Source organism: Aquarana catesbeiana, linkage group LG04, assembly GCF_042186555.1.
Source record: "Aquarana catesbeiana isolate 2022-GZ linkage group LG04, ASM4218655v1, whole genome shotgun sequence".
Lineage (NCBI taxonomy): Eukaryota > Metazoa > Chordata > Amphibia > Anura > Ranidae > Aquarana > Aquarana catesbeiana.
Genome location: NC_133327.1, coordinates 308295454 through 308312847, shown reverse-complemented (window position 1 = coordinate 308312847; position 17394 = coordinate 308295454). Strand labels below are relative to the sequence as shown.

The following is a 17394-nucleotide window of genomic DNA, read 5'->3' as shown; positions in this document are numbered from 1 at the left end:
GAGCAATCGATTCATAAACCATGGGTTGTATAATGCTACCTTCAGGAGATTGGACACTGGCAAATGCTTTGCTTGGTTCAACCACTAATGTCCCCATATAACCCCACCCACTCCTTGAGACTCCACTTTGTTACCAAGCATGAGAGAGAACAGAGAAAAGAGTGACCTGTACTGTATTACAAGATATGGAATCTACAGTCATAATTCCTCTTGTCTATATCATACAGTACAGGACGCAGGAATTGATTCATAGACTATCGGATGTCCCCAAGCAATTATCAAGAAGTGGGCAACAAGAGTGCTAAACAGCCACAACAGGCTAAAATAAAGAAATCAAGAAGCCCTAAAACAAGCTGTTTACTGTAGAAACAACTTAAATGAAGAAGGTTTGTTTTTTGTGGAGACACTTTATATGCAGTTATTTGAAATAGTATGAAGAGCTAACAGTGGAGTGCAACTTTCATCTATACATTTCTAATTGAAAGAACTTGCTGCAAAAGCAACAGTGGAGACTGAACAGTCACCTTACAACCAACAGTTCAGGAGAAACTTGAAAAATAATTTAAGTGGTGGCTCTGCTTAAAGGAGAAGTGCTGAACTGTAGGTGCTATGGGCTGGTTTCAGGCTATGACAAGAAACAACACGGAGGTAAGGAGAATACTCATCTCCAGGCTATCTTGTCCCCAAGTAAAACAGGAGTACAAGGAAGGTTACTGCTATTGATGTGGACAGCCAAAGGATTGAACCTTACAAGGGTCTTCCTGAATGGAGTCCCCCTATTTACAAGGATAACTTGGGATGGCTACAAGGTCCTGTAGGAGTCCCATTGGGTGAAAAGGAATAATCTTGTGCAGTAGACAACACAAAGAGTGCAAGGTGTCAAGAGATAGAAAAGCAGTTTATAAAGTCCAGCATCTACAAGGTTCTAAATCTACAGGGTTCTAAATGAAATGGATGAAAGACAATCCACAACTCCATACATGCTCTTAAATCAGTCCAGATTTATTGTATCTCCATAAAAGATGAGTGTGTACAGCAGATGTTAAAGTGTTTCGGCCATAATGGCCTTGCTCACAAGGCCATTTTGACCGAAATGCGTTATCTGCTGTACACACTCATTTTTATGGAGATACAATAAATCTGGACTGAATTAAGAGCATGTATGGAGTTGCGAATTGTCTTTCATCCATTCATTACATTGTCATTTCATCCATTCATTTCATCCATTCACTACATTGGCAACTGCACATCCTGCACTTGACAGCTCAGGAGGATTGTCATTATTCGGGGGTAGTAGCACCTTTCTCTGTTGTATAAATGAAATGCAAGAAGTATAGCAAGGTCAAGGTACATGTAGAATGAGGGACAAATAAGGAACTCGGGATATGGTTTTCTATAAACCCACAAGCCAGAGCTGTTTTTCTAAAGATTACCAAGCAGGAGAAACATCTTGTGCCCAAATGGGGGTGTAAAGGGAGACATCCAACATAAGCATGGAATGCGTTAACATATGGTAAGAGCATTAGAAAATTGCCTGCTAGGTTTATCATGCATCCATAGGCTAATGAGGATGGCTGAGTAAAGTAGGTAAGTGCTGAAGCTGCTGTGGATCATAGGTGGAGAGGAAGTGGACCCATCCAAGAAACAGGAGAATTTAAACTATTTTTGATACAATTTGGCAATTGTGTACCCTGTATCGACATTGAGACCTAAGCAGGGGAGAACAGATTAAACACTTTAACCAGGAAACAGCGAATTTCATTTGTGGATTGGAATAGAAACAGGGTGTTTTGGAGCTCAGAAGGGTTATTGCTAGGGAGGTCATTTAATGGCATAATGAGGTAGTCAGGGTTCCAGTAGAGAGAATTAGGAACTTGTCATATGAGAAAAAATAACTACCCCTGTGCTGTCTTCAGGAGAATCCACATAAGAGTAAAAAAACAATCTCATAAAAGGGCAATGGATCATGCCTAGAAGAAGGTCTAAAGAATAAAAAGTTTTATTTAATATCAGAAATACTGTAGACAATGGTATTTTAGAAGCAAAAGAATAGTGGGGTTTAAACGTGCCAAATGAGAACAAAACCAGAATAAAAATCTACATAAATGTTATTACACATAAAACATTGTCAGAGACACAATATTAAAAACATAGATGTGCATAAAGAAACTTTGGAATAAATACAAAAATATGCAAATCTGATGGATACATATACTTGTAACTGGTCTACGCATTACGCGGAATCCTCTGCTTCTTCAGGACCATACATATATTGCAAGTGTGTTATATACAGAGTTTCTTACTCAATATCAGAAGTAATAAAAAAAAAAACAGAGGAAAGGAATATAGGATCTGTCTCAGATGTTTTGCCTACCGGCCCATAGGATATAGTCCGGACCTATAAAGATAGGAGTAAACATATATATCCAAGAGGGGAAAATAAATATTCGATGTATAGCAATATACCCCGAACAATGTGAATCCCAGTATCTATTTAAGACAGAGGGGAAATCCAAAATACCAAGAAAACCATGCATCTCTGTGACAATCACATATGCTGGTATTGTGGTAAGTACATATCCACCTCTCCTCTGGCAAAGTTTGCACATAAGGGTAAAAAACAATCTCATAAAAGGGCAATGGATCATGCCTAGAAGAAGGTCTCAAGAAAAAAAAGTTTTGTTTTTTTGATCAGACATACTGTAGACAAGATTGTCATGTCAAGAGGGTGTCTAATGCAAAGTTAGTACCTAGACAATAATATGACAGGAAACAAACACTTCCCACTGCATTTAGTGTATGTGTGTCACCGGCGCAAAAACCACTTCTATATTAACCATATGTGTCAGGGTTGCTGCTTTAAAAAAAAACCCTTCATTAAGATGGGCTAAAAATACTGATTCAGTGTGTGTGAATGCGCTACCCCTATAGTGTACCACCACTTGTTCTCTTCCTATTAATCCGAGAGAATCACTTACATAAAATAGAATACAAAATCATATGCATAATCTTATAACAAACAAAAAAATATAACCATATATTGTCCAGTACATAAAAAATCCTTCAAGCGTGCTGCCAAAAAAAGTCCTTTAGTAATTAATTGTGACTGGCGTGCTCCTATGTTCCTTCAGTGATCATATGTGACTGAGTGAAAAACCTCCACCATTCAGATTGGCCACTCACCAGATGTTTAATAAAGTTGAGCCTTTGGTTCATTCAAGGGATAACCACTCCACCTATGTAACTCTCCTCACCGGCTAAACTCGGACTCCAATGTTCCTCATTGGAGAGCATAAGGGATAAAAAACGATCATAGCGCAATATGCTTGAACTATTTATTTAAAATTACAGGAAAAGTATCAACTCACATTTAAAAGTGCCCTCGAGCTGGCACAAAGCTTATCCAGCAGTTATGGACGGGTACTGGGCTGTTTGCATGGTCCGCCTGGTGTTGTATTGCGGCCTCCACGCTCGGCTTGCGCTCCAAGCCTCGTTCCCGTTCACGTCCGGTCACCTGATGTGAAAAAACTCCCAGCAGCCTCTACGCGTTTCGCATCATAGAATGCGTCATCAGGAAGCTGCCGTATGATTGGTTCACGTTCTATTTATATTGCGTGCGGCCGGAAGTGGATGTTCCGCCATTTTAACTAAGGTAACATTCCCATCTGTGACTTCCTTCCTTATATCGCCATTTTAACTAAGGGTTTAGCCCATTCTATATATCCTAAATATACATAACAATTATCCCTTTACTATCTTTACTTAAATTAAGTATTTGGATATCTTTGTGGTCTAAATTATGACCCATCTATACCTGCTGGAGAGGCTTTTTACAAATCCTTAAACACATCACACCTATATAAAACATTTTGTATATTTTACCCATTCCGCTCTAAATATTGATCCATCAGCAATATGGGACAGCAAAAAAACTTTTTTTGTTGTTATTTAAAAATTAACTTAAAATATACATACAACCCCTATTTTCCTTTATTTCATCACGTTTATACTGGTTCTAACCATACAGAAATCAAAAAATCAAAAAATACTATGAAAGTAAAATTAAAGATATATAAATAATAATAAAATAAAATAACAAAATAATACAAATAAAATCATAATGAAATAGAAATAAAAATAAAAAATAAATTATAAAAAAAAAAAAATAAAATAAAAATAAAAATAATAATAAATAAAAAATAAAAATAAAAAATAAAAAATAAAAAATAAAATAAAAAATAAAAAATAAAAAATAATAAATAAAAAATAAAAATAAATAAAAAAATCTAAATAAAAAAAATATATAAAAAATATAAATAAAAATAATAAAAATAAAAATAAAAATAAAAATAGGTACAGTCTTTGGGGAGTATGGACATAGTGAACAGAAGTAGTAATTCACCAGTCATCAGTAAGAAAAGGGGGAAAGTGGACCGGAAAAAAATTATTCTGTAAAAATTTGGACACAGATGTACAGAAGTCTTTAGAAGTCTAACTAGAGATTAGACTAATGGCTGTGTCAGGAGGCAACTTGTGGAAGCCTGACTACCAAAATAATCAAACCAATACATCTTGTGCCATGCAGAATGTAAACCTTTAAGGACACGAGTTCCTATGTGGGGGTTGGCAAGACTGGAAATTCGTTCCTGAGCAGGAAAAGAAGATGAACATGCATAAGTGAGAGTGGGGTTAAGAAATCTTGTTCTTTTCCAAGTGAGTGGATATGAAGAAGAACTAGAAAGGCAATGAGAGGACAGCAATTAAGAATAATTGCACATCTCCTCCAAAAGTTACCGAGTGGGAAGATTTTTTGACATCTCATTTTTAATTCAGAGTAAGTGTCAGTTAGCAACACCTCTATAAGAGGGGGAGACCTATTGGAATAAGAGGGCTTTTGAGCAGCTCTGCTGGGCTTAAGGATGGAAGGTTTGCCATGACCAGAAGGACCCGCAGTAGATAAAGATTGCATCTGACAGGGGCACATGGATGAGACATGCACAGTAGAAGATGCTGTACATAATGAAGAATGAAGTATGATATTGCATAGTAGGGTCTGAAATCTCTCCCATCAATAGCTGCTTTAAATTATATATTGAGGGACTTGCCAAATAGAAGCTAGCCCTCAAAGAACATGTGTGAAGGGCACCTTTCCTGCACTGGATTAGTTACCCAGGCTTTAAACCATAGGATTCCTCACGGATGCACAGAAAGTAGACATACTGGAGACAAAGTAGGTTCTCCACACTGATAATTAGGACCAAAGGAAAAACTTTAAAAACTTTTTAAACAAAGATTTGGGTTGTCTATCTCACGAGAAAGTTCATAATGAATTCTCTGGCCCAGTTAACCATAGTTTGGACAATCGCTAAGAAGACAGCAGTGAGCTATGGCCAGCTCTGCTAGCACAAATTAGGTTTTTAGAAGAGTCTCCAAATGCCTATCCACTGAGTCTTTGAAGGAGGGGGTACCCTCACTAGGGATGGTAGCATCAGCATTAAATGTAAGAAAGCTAGGCCCACCTTGGGGATGAACGAGTTCTGCATCCAAAAGATACAAGGTTTAAAATGATGAAGGAGAAGGAAATAACCTTTCTGAGTTTGGTCAATCATAATTAGTGGAGGAGAGAAATCTACAGGCGTCTCTCATGGACCATATGCATCCCCTTTGAGATGTGGGTGCATTAGACAAGTCTATAGTATGAGCAGATATAATCAGATATAATCAGGGGGAGGCAAGGCAGAAGATTACTTGCAATTAATAGCCCCTTCTGAGTCCAGAAATGGTGATAGCTTTTGTAATAGTTCAGACATGGTGGCTCTGAATTTAGCCTTAGTCAAACAGGTCGCATGCAGTGCACCTGTAAAGAACCTGGAGTTATAAGGTGGGAGTGGGGTTGATGTTTTTTTGTTTTGTTTTGGGTTTTTTTTTGCCACTTCAGTCGACCTTTCCGAGGGGCTTAAATCTACTTTGCAGTTCATTTTTCTTTGGCCTCCCTCTCGGTGTCTCATCATAGTAGCAAGTTGCCATATCAAAAAGAATTATATATTGCATAACACACCCCAGAAAAAAAAAAAAAAAAAGAAAGAAATATATACAACTCTTATCGTCTTAATATCTTTCCCCTCCCTCTCCCACCCTCTCTTCTCACCTCAGCGCGTGCATATCCCCCTCTCTCCAAGGTCATTTCCTCTTCCACTCTCCTTCGCTAGTCTAGGGCTTTCAGTTCTTTAGCATAACTCCAGGACTTTTAAAATTTTTTCCAGCATTCCCATGCGTTCAAATTTCCTTTGTTTACTTCGTCTATAGTATTCCCCAGGGACTCCATATTATATGATTCCTCTACTGCATCTATCCACTCCCAAGTCGCTGGGCTCTCCCTCTTTTGCCAGCTCTTCGGTATCAGTCTCTTTGCTGCATTTAGGAGGTGAGGGACCAGTGACCGCCTATATTTATTTATGCCTCCTTCTTCACCATGGAACACCACCCAAGGGTCTTCTACCACCTCTATTCCCGTGATTGTCTTGATTAAAGATAGAATCTTCTTCCAGAATATTTTTATTTTAGGGCAATTCCACCAGAGGTGGGCCATTGTTCCTACCTCTTGGCAGCCTCGCCAGCAGAGTGCCAAACTATTCTTCTGATATTTGCTTATTATGTCTGGTGTTGCATAGCTCCTACATATACATTTATAGTTCATTATTGAGGTTCGAGTGTCTACTGCCGAGCTATGAATCATTTTCAAAATTTTACTAATTGTGTTTTTATCCTTCTTTGTGCCCAATTCCCTCTCCCATTTCCTAATGAATGGCGGTATCTCCAATTTTTCTGCCATCATCAAGATTTTATATAATTTGGAGATTATGTTTCTCAGATCTTCTGTGTCACATAACCGTTCCATCTCTGTCAATTCATCCCCCGACCTAATGGGGTGGGGTAACTTACCAACGAAATGGTTCAATTGTAGGTACTGCCACTCATCCATCCCCCGTGGCACCTTCCCGTGTATAAATTGTTGGAGTGCAATCATTTTACCCTCTTTAATTATATCTCTTAATTGTGTTATCCCCCAAAATAACTCATTTCCTCCTACATTTTTTGTTCCCGGTGCAAAAAATTGATTATCTTTCAGTGCAAGTAAGGGTAAGTTGTATTTCCCATTCACTTTCTTATATATCCCATCCCAAATTTTAAAGACATTCCATGTGATTACGTGAGTGTTATTATCTAAAGTTCTAAAGTGTGGAGGATTCAAAATAATACTTCCCAATTGTGCCTTACTAAGAGTTTTCTCTATATTCACCCACCTTTTTTCATTTTCTCCCTTTGCCCATTCGACCATTCTTGACAGGACTATGGCTTTATAATAGTTCTGGAAATCTGTCACGGCTAGGCCACCATTTATTTTCCTTTGTTTTAATATCTGGAAGGAGACTCTTGGTCTTCTATTTTTCCATATAAAGTTCATTATTATCATTTTTAGCTTTCTTAGGTAGTATAGAGGGAGCACCACTGGCATCATCTGAAATTGATATGTAATTTTAGGGAGAAGGACCATCTTGATGACATTGATGCGGCCTATAAATGAGAGAGGCCTACTGGAGAATCTTTTGCAGTCAGATCTAACTTCATCGAGTAAGGGTAGATCATTTATATTATATATCTTCTCTATTGAGTTTGCGAGTTTAATTCCCAAGTACCTTAATTCCTTGGTCCAGCCAAAGTTAAATTCTTTTTTCACATTCTTTTCCTCTGCCTTACCTAAGTTGATGTTTAATATTTCCGACTTTGCTAGATTTATTTGGAAGTTAGATACCTCTCCGTATTTTCTCAGGGATTTTACTAGCTTAGCCATAGAAGTCATTGGATTCGTTATATAGAACAGCGCGTCATCAGAAAATGCTGCGATCTTGTGTTCATCCTCTCCCACCGTGATACCACTTATGTCGGGGTCCCTACGTATCGTTGCCAAGAGAGGTTCCAGGGCCAGAACAAACAGCAGTAGGGACAGGGGGCACCCCTGTCTCGTGCCGTTTTTCATCTCAAGGGGTTGGGACATTAAACCATTGACTTTTATTACTGCGGTAGGATGTTGGTACAGAGTTTTAATCCGTTGGATCATTTTGGGTCCTATTCCCATTGTTTCCATGGTCTGTATCATGAACCCCTAGTCTACTCTGTCAAAAGCCTTTTCAGCGTCGATTGACAGAAGTAGTCCTGGGGGTCCACTGTCCTTTATCTTTTGCAACAGGAGTAGCGTTTTAACCCCATTGTCTCTCCCTTCTCTTTTAGGAACAAATCCCACCTGGTCTGGGTTAACCAAGGTGTTCATTAGCCCCTTTAGCCTATCTGCCAAGACTTTCGCATATAGTTTTGTATCGGCGTTAAGCAGAGAGAGGACGGTAGCTTGAACATAGCGTTTTCTCTTTACCATCTTTCAATATGACTGTAATGGATGCCTTTAAGGCTTCCTTACTCATCTCATAGCTATCTCCCAGCCCGTTCATGTAGTGACATAACCTTGGAACTAGTATTTCTTTACATTTATTGTAATAGAGCAATGTGAACCCGTCCAGCCCAGGGCTTTTCCCCGGGGCTGCTTCTGACAGTACCTTTCTTATTTCCTCTTCTGAAATTGGCGCTTCTAAGATTTCCCTGGCAGAGTCTGTGATCCTGGGGATCCCAGCTTTCTTCAAATAGTTGTTGTTTCTCTCCCTCCTACTGTTTAGCTGAGCGCCCTGTTTGTTAACAGAATATAATTCTTGGTAATAATTCTTAAAGGTATCCGCTACCCTCCTAGATGAATATACCATGTGTCCATCTTTAGTCTAGCTTTTTTCTTTTGTACCATTCTCGCCAGGTGTTTATTTGGTTTATTACCCCATTGATATCTTTCTCTTGCGATCTTACTGAACTTTATTCTTGATTCCTGCTCCATTACCGTTTTCAACTCTGCCCTTTTATTTACCACCTTTTGATATATCCCCTGAGAATGCTGGCCCGATTGTTTTTTATGTTCTTGTTCCGCCCTGGCTAACTCCGCCATTAGTTTTTGGGTTTTCTCTCATTTCTCTCTTTTCTTCCTCGCCCCCATTTCTATTAGGACCCCTCTGATGTAGGCCTTATGGGCCTCCCATAAGGTGGACCCCAATACTTCCCCTGTATTGTTTACTGAAAAATAATTCTCCAGCTCCTTTCTGATTCTGTCATACGCCTCCTCCTACCGAATCAATTCCTCATTTAAACGCCACAGTCCTGGCTGGCCCGGTCCCCCACCTATTGTCATTTCTACAGTCAGAGGTGCATGGTCTGACAAAGTGGCATTTCCTATCCTAGAGTCTATAACCTCGTCTAAATCTCTGTGTTCCACAAATCCGTAGTCAATCCGGGAGTACGGCCCGTGCACAGGGGAATAAAACGTGTAGTCCCGTTTTCCAGGATGTTGAACCCTCCATATATCTACCAGTTGGCAGAGGTACAGTTTTTGCTTTACCTCTTTTAATTGCACGTTATTTATCCCCTGTGCCCAGGTCGAGCTGTCCAGTCCTGGGTCCATACAGAAGTTAAGTTCCCCCATCAATATCAAATGTCCCTTCCTAAACTCCTTTAATTTTTCCAAGATGTTCACAAAATATTTCATCGAATTTTTATTAGGTGCATAGATGTTTGCCAGTGTGTACTCCCCCCCTGAGAAATAGGTATCTACCTTCCGGGTCTACCAATCTGTCTTCCATCACAAACCTTGTTCTTTTTGCAAACCCAATGGCTACACCCCGTGCTCTATTTGAAATGGTGTCTCCCTGATACCAGTTCGGGTATTCACTCGAATACAGTCTTAACCTGGACTCATGTGGAATGTGTGTCTCCTGGAGAAAGACCACTTCAGGCCCTAACAATTTAAGCTCATTAAAAATATTTAGTCTTTTACTGGCCATATTTAGTCCTCTGACGTTTTAACTTATAAATTTTATTGTGGCCATTGCTATCCTCCCATTCTACTCTATGTGGCCCTTTTCCTTTGACCTTGGAGAGATTCCACACTTTCTTATTTATTGTGGCTGAGGTATCTCCCCTCCCTTTCCCACCCACCTCCCCCATCCTCCCCCTCCCCTCCCCGCTCCCACCCTCCTCTCCCTGTTTGGTCCCAGCTGGACCCTTAGACCCTTGAGGGCACGTGCATCGTGCCCCTCTCTTGATCTCCACCTCCTAAGGTGGAGCTCTCGGTGTGCCCCCCGTTTCCACAGTGACCGGGTGGGTTGGCCATCCCCCCGGCGGGACCCCTATCAATACGATTTCCTCTTATGCTAACCCTTCTTTCCCCCGCTCCCCCCGTTCCCCCAGCCCCCCCCACCCGGACCCCACCTCGCTCCCATGGCATTTTACACATGGCCCGCTCCTAAATCAGCCCATTGTTCATTAGTCCATTCCGGCAGCGGGGGGACCTGTAAACCTAGTTTCCCACAGAATTCCCCCAGTTCTTCTGGAATCTTAACCTGGCCGATCTACCGTCTTTGCTTCCTAGCAAGCAGGCCGGAAACCCCCATGAATATTTTATGTTGTGTTTTATCATCTGCTCCAAGAGGGGTTTGAGATGGCGTCTTCTCCCAATGTATCTTTGGCTAAGTCCGCAAATACTTGAATCCTTGCGCCCTCAAATTGTAACGGGGTTTTTCCTCTTAGTTTTACCCAAATGTTATCTTTATCCTCATAGAATCTAAATCTTACTATTATGTCTCGAATTCTCTCCGTTCTCATAGTATCAAATCTTCCTATCCGCGTACCCTCTCTATATTTGGGAAGTCCTCCACTCCCGTTTCCAAGAGGGGGCTGAAGATTGCCGCTATGATCTTCCTCAAATCTTCTCCCCTAGATTCCGGTACCCCTCGGATTCTCAGATTTTGTCTACGGTTTCTATTTTCTTGATTTTCTAACCTATACCAAATTTTTATTTGTTTTTTTTGGGTAATTTTAACTTGTTCTTTTAAGTCGGATAGTTCCCGGGCCTGTTTGTCTATTATGTCTTCTGTTCTCTCGACTCTGGCCAATAGATTACCTAGGTCTGTCCTCAACATGCTTATCTCAGATTTAATTGAGATTTCCAGTGTCTTAAACATTTCTCAGATTTCATTTTTTGTGGGAAATTGTGTCTCCAGCCTATGCTCTTCCAGTCTGGTTATTTCCAATACATTCTCCATTGTACACTCATCTCTGAGTGTACAGGAGTCTGTTCACTCCTCCCATTCAATCCCTTCTTTTTGTCTGCCATGGCTGCCTTTTGGGTCTCCAGGTGGGTAATCTTTGGGCTCGCCCCCTGGGCCAGGTATTGCTTGATTGTGCTCCCTGTAGTATTGTCTTTCGGTGTCTTGGGTGCACCCCCCTTCCCAGCTTTAGACACTGCCCTACTCATAGTGCTTGCGGCGACCTGGAACCGATATTATTGATCACTGGAGCTTAGGGGTTTAGTGTCTTTATAGGTTTATGGGTTTTTAGCTTATTTTGTGATCTCCTGACTTTTCAATTTGATACTCTTTTACCCCCTGCAGCCTCTGTGGGTGCTGTGAGTCAAGGCTATATCCCTCCAGATCTACTCCTCCTCACTCCTGTCCCGTCTCTTGCCCCTCCGCAGTACCCTGGTTCTGTCCTAGTCCTGGTAAGGGGCTACAATGGCTGCCTTGGTTTCATGCCGTTTTTTAGAAAAACTCTGTCTTGCCCAGCGTCACCTCTTCACCTGTCTTTTGATATTTACTACTCCGGATTTCCCACCTATTTTTATTACAAGTAAAGCAGTGATGGCACAGTTCAAAAATCCGCAACTTTCCAAATTATCACTTCGTACCTTCCACAGTGAGTCTTCCCCTTTGCGGGAACGTCCTCATTCCGCTCTTACCTGTAGCCAGTTGCTGTGTGGCGGCAAGCAGCCCTTACCACGGACCTTCCGCTGTAGTCTTCCAGTGTAGCTTTCCAATCTCTGCTCCGGGCGGATGTCCTGTCTTCGTATACTGCTGGTTCTGCTGTATGGGACACTCCCGATCGGAGCTTCACGGCCTCACAGCCCGAGCCCGGGGGGGGAAGGCAGAGGAGGGGAACGGCCGAGATTACCGCTCCATTGGTCCCGCTATGCGCCTCGTGCCAAACCCGGTTCGCATCGGGCTCCGGAGCACCTGTCAGCGTCGATGGTCCCGAAGCCTCGCACAGCTCTCCTCCTCTCCTTCACCGCCTCTGGCCTGTCTGCATAGGAGCCCGCCAGTTCGCCGGCCGACCGGCACATCCCAAGCTCCTCCCTTCCCGTCTGACGTCTCACGTCATGACCCCACCCTCCAAGTGGGGTTGATGTTAAATCTTTTCTCCGGAGCGAAGGAAGCACTACTAACCTGAGGAAAGCTTGACGCTTCCTCTAGGCCTGCAGTGGACACACCGTTTTCTGTTCCATGTGTTCCAGCTACTGAGCACCTGTAATCCTCCCCTTGTTGAGTAAAGGTATTCCCCTGTGGGGTACTCACGGAATAGAGGTGGACTAATCCAACTTAAAGCAGACCTTAATCCTAAATAAAATTGTATTTTCCCCTGCCTTCTCCCCCCTTCTTCTCTCACATTAGGATTTTTTTGAATGTTATAGTGTTAACACAGTAGCAATATTGCCATCACAGCACTCCCATGCATTACACTTGTCCCTCAGTTAAATTTGGAACAATTAGAATTACCAAAGTCTTTGGAAACTGAAGTGCCAATAGCACCGCTTTTGTAGTTGCTAGGAAATAGGTCAGGCAGTAATGAATTCCATCTTTCCTATTCTGACTCCTGACTAGGTAGCAGAAATGCTGTATATAGGAAGAAGTCCGCTGAGACTACAGTACATTCACAGCAATAAAAGTGTTTTGGGGCATGTAAATGCTTGCTACAATGCTTAAATGCATTCATATTAGAATAATTTGCTCAATGCAAGTCAATGCACAAAAACAGTGCAATAGCGTAAGAAAGATCAACTGCAAACTCTTCTTGCAAGAAATACTGGGCTGCCATCACTGATCATTTTCTAAAAATACTAGCTGGCTGGCTGTCTATGATTTAATACTTAAACACTGACCTAGAACAAGAATGAAGATTAGAAAGTCAGGTCATTGCCTTGCACACTACTGAATCCACAGAGGCAAGGTGAGAGGTACATCTGAAACGCACTTAAGATGGAGTTTATAGTTGAATTTAAAGTATTTACTATTGTTTGTATTGTTGATAAGTATACACTGTGTGTCATCCTGACTTTAGAGCACTGCTTGATAAAAATACAGTTCTTAAAGAAAGTTTAAAATGCATTGTGAGTTTTTGTTGCAGGTATCAACATTAGAAAACATTTTAATTTTCCACTCACCAAAGCCTTCTGCTTGGACGCTCAGATTGCTCAGACATAAAGCTTGTGCTGCTGAGGCGGGAGGCACTACTGGTACGGGAAATGGCTGACACGTCACTGACATCACTATCTGATGATTTGGCTGAGACGTTGTCACAACTTCTGTATTGATCTTTATGCATGTTATACTAGTGGTGGAGAAAAATGGCTTTAAAACTTATTTTTAACACATCATGCATTCAATGAAAAATATAGAGAAATTGTTTAGACTGACAACATAAATTACGCAGAAACATTTTAGTAATTTTATCTGACTGCTAAGAGATACTACAATTTCTACTTTCCAATATATTGCTGTTTGCTATGGATTACTGTCCTTTTGTATAATAAACTCTTTGCCTTACTAAATAATCCAAGCAGTGTATCCATTTATAAAAATATGACATTTTTTTAACTTAAATAAATTATGCAGTTCATATACACTACAATTATATACTGTACTTTGCTGTATACCATATGTCCTGTAGCCTATAACCACAAACATATTCCTATTTTGTCTTGCAATGGCAGCTAACAAAATACACAGATTTGCATAAAGAAAATTGTAAAATTATTTTAAACAGAAACAATGCAAGCTTTATAGCCTGTCAATGGATTTTGGGCTTGTGTTGATTACATCAGCTTGTTACTTTTCTGACATCATTCAGAATTCATCAACATTCAACTTGCATTTGTCTCCCTGCATTTAACTTGTTTCTAGTGGGCTGTATTCCCCTGGGCCTTATGCACAGGGGCAGAAAAATACTGAACTGAACTACTAAAGGCATCTGGCTTTTTTTTTGTTATTAAAGCAACTCTAGGTTATCTAATGTGCATATGCATATTGCATTGCATTTATAGAGCAACGTTTGGGGTGACAAAAATGCCCCAAACCTGTGGTCAGAGAAGAGTTTTTAGCGTAACTTTATCCCAGTGGCTAGAAAAAAATAATATTAGAGCCAACAGAATAAGTTTATGCTCATATGCATGTAAATCTGCATGATTGCGAATACATTGGAGTATAAATGCATGTACATATGCAACATTAAAGGCATTTTTTTCTGCCAACTAATGGCAGCATATTTGGGGCATAAATCCATATGCCTTTGTGCATGTAGCCTTCGGTTTGTATGGAAATTTCATACCTATGGGAATGCCAACACCTGTTCTACTGGTGGCCTTTTATGCCTGCAGTCTCTAATAAAAAAAAATCTTTTTCTAATTTTTTTTCTTAGTCATCAAAAATGATGAGGGTGCCGATGGGAGGCTTTATTACTTAAAACTTACACTATATTACCCAAAGTATTGGGAAGCCTGTCTTTACACGCACATGAACTTTAATGATCCCAGTCTTATGTCCCATACACATGATCGGACATTCCGACAACAAAACCGTGGATTTTTTTCCAAGGGATGTTGGCTCAAACTTGTCTTGCATACACACGGTCACACAAATGTTGTCAGAAATTCCGAACGTCAAGAACGCGGTGACATCCAAAAGGTACAACGAGCCGAGAAAAATGAAGTTAAATAGCCAGTGTGGCTCTTCTGCTTAATTCTGAGCATGCGTGGACTTTTGTGCGTCAGAATTCTCTACATACGCTCAGAATTTCCGACAACAAGTCTTCTTGTCGGAAAATTTGAGAACCTGCTCTCAAACAGTTGTTGTCGGAAATTCCGACAGCAAATGTCCGATGGAGCCTACACACGATCGGAATTTCCGACAACAAGCTCACATCGAACATTTGTTGTTGGAAGATCGTGTGTACGGCCCATTAGCCTGTAGGGTTCAATATTGAGTTGGCCCACCTTTTGCAGCTATAACAGCTTCAACTCTTCTGGGAAGGCAGTCCATAAGGTTTAGGAGTGTGTCTATAGGAATCTTTGACCATTCTTCCAGAAGTGCATTTGTGAGGTCAGGCACTGATGTAGACAAGAAAGCCTGGCTTGCAGTCTTCATTCTAATTCATCCCAAAGGTGTTCTATCAGGTTGAGGTCAGGACTCTGTGCAGGCCAGTCAAGTTCCTTCACCCCAAACTCACTTATCCATGTCTTTATGGACCTTGCTTTGTGCACTGGTGCGCAGTCATGTTGGAACAGGAAGGGGTAATCCCAAACTGTTCCCACAATGTTGGGTGTATGAAATTGTCATGGTGTCTTGGTATGCTGATGCCTTAAGAGTTCCTTTCACTGGAACTAAGGGGCCAACCCCAACCCCTGAAAGCCAAAATCACACAATAATCCCCCTACACCAAATGATTTGGACCACTGCACAAAGCAAAGACCATAAAGAGGAGTGTTAAAAAGGGTTTTCTCAACAAAATAAAGAATATTGTCATGGATGGATGTGTGAGTTTGCTTTGAATATTAAAAATAAATTAAATAGTGTTTTAAGTTTGTGGTGCTCAATTTAGCTCCGCTTTAATAAAAAGGAGCTTATAGACACACCTGAACACAACTTTTTTTTTATAACTAGTAAACGCAAGTAAACATACACCTCTGGAAGCAAAACTAAACATACAGTACCTCCCAACATTCCAAGCTAGCTAAAGAGGGACGTATTTTTTTTTTATGTTTTACCCTTATGACAATTCCATATCATACCTCTAAGTACATTTTACATAAAAAGTCATGAAAAAGGCAACGCCTTAATATGAAGAACAGCCAGTATTCTAAAATCAACCATCATATAACTTTAGAAACAGTAGGAGTATAACAAAGAGGCTTCAAGTTCCTAAAGACAAATGACAGTCTCCTGGCCTACTATTACTACTGGCAATATATTTATGGGTACTGGCAGCTAAAATTCATTGGGAAAATATTAATTGATGTGTTGGAAAACCCCCTGGTAAGCGGGCACTGGAGGTGTCTGTAGCATGAATTCTCTCAAAAGGACTAAAGACAAAAAGTGGCCTGATGTGAATATTCATGTTTAGGGATATACTGCTCTATATAGGCGCCAGTTGATAGTCAAATTGCACCAGCAGGACCAACCACCTTCTATGTTTATGAGCAGTTTTAGGCATTGTGTTGGTTTGGCATGCTATTATAGAAGACATAGGCTGTGTTTGAAAGATGACCTGTAACCTTCAATTGGTTACTAGGTGGCTATTGTTGCCTTTCTGTTTGCCTTTTTGTTTTGCATCTCCCTGCTCTCTATGGCAGTGCTGGGCAAATACTGATATAATTTATTTAAATAAATACATGATATTTAATTGAATAAATTAATTAAATAAGGAAAGTAGTAATAAACCGTAAGCACCCTGGACTTACTGGGTATGTCCGCTGACTTTATAAAATCTAATTGGAGTCTCTTACAAGGTAATCTTGCAAAACAATATAAGCTCCCTCTAGTGTGCACAGTTTACACAAGAATATCAGTCTTCTTGCTGAATGAACTTGGGCAGAACTAAAGAAATAATTATGGGTTATCAGTTCTGATTCCTGTGCTAAAAGAAGAGGCAACAGCACTAACATGGTGCTGGGTTTGCCTGAGAAATTGCAATTTCTAGAAACTAGTTTTCAGCCAGTACAGCTGCCATTAGACTTTAAATATGTGACATCATCAAACTCATTTCTCATGGGAATCAGAGACAACATTATTAGCAAAGATCCACACCCATAATCTAATGCCCTGTACACATGGTCAGATTTTCAGACGGAAAATGTGTGATAGGACCTTGTTGTCGAAAATTCCGACCGTGTGTGGGCTCCATCACACATTTTCCATCGGAATTTCCGACACACAAAGTTTGAGAGCTTGCTATAAAATTTTCCGACAACAAAATCCGTTGTCGGAAATTCCAATCGTGTGTACACAAATCCGATGCACAAAGTGCCACGCATGCTCAGAATAAATTAAGAGACGAAAGCTTTTGGCTACTGCCCCGTTTATAGTCCCAATGTACGTGTTTTACGTGTCCGCGTTCAGAACGATCGGATTTTCCAGCAACTTTGACCGTGTGTGTGCAAGACAAGTTTGAGCCAACATCCGTCGGAAAAAATCAATGGAT

The 17394-nt window shown here is 40.6% G+C and overlaps 1 protein-coding gene across 25 annotated transcripts in view; it reads right to left on the bottom strand.

The window, feature by feature from the left end:
• RIMS1 (regulating synaptic membrane exocytosis 1) overlaps nucleotides 1-17394 on the bottom strand; it is a 641584-nt gene that overhangs the window by 210299 nt on the left and 413891 nt on the right. For 19 of the 25 annotated variants that reach the window (XM_073626768.1, XM_073626766.1, XM_073626769.1 and 16 more), the window contains one exon: nucleotides 13364-13530. The exons of the other annotated variants lie outside the window; for them this stretch is intronic. In XM_073626768.1, coding sequence (XP_073482869.1) covers nucleotides 13364-13530 — 167 coding nt within the window. The remainder of the gene's footprint in view (nucleotides 1-13363; nucleotides 13531-17394) is intronic. 25 annotated transcript variants of the gene reach the window in all.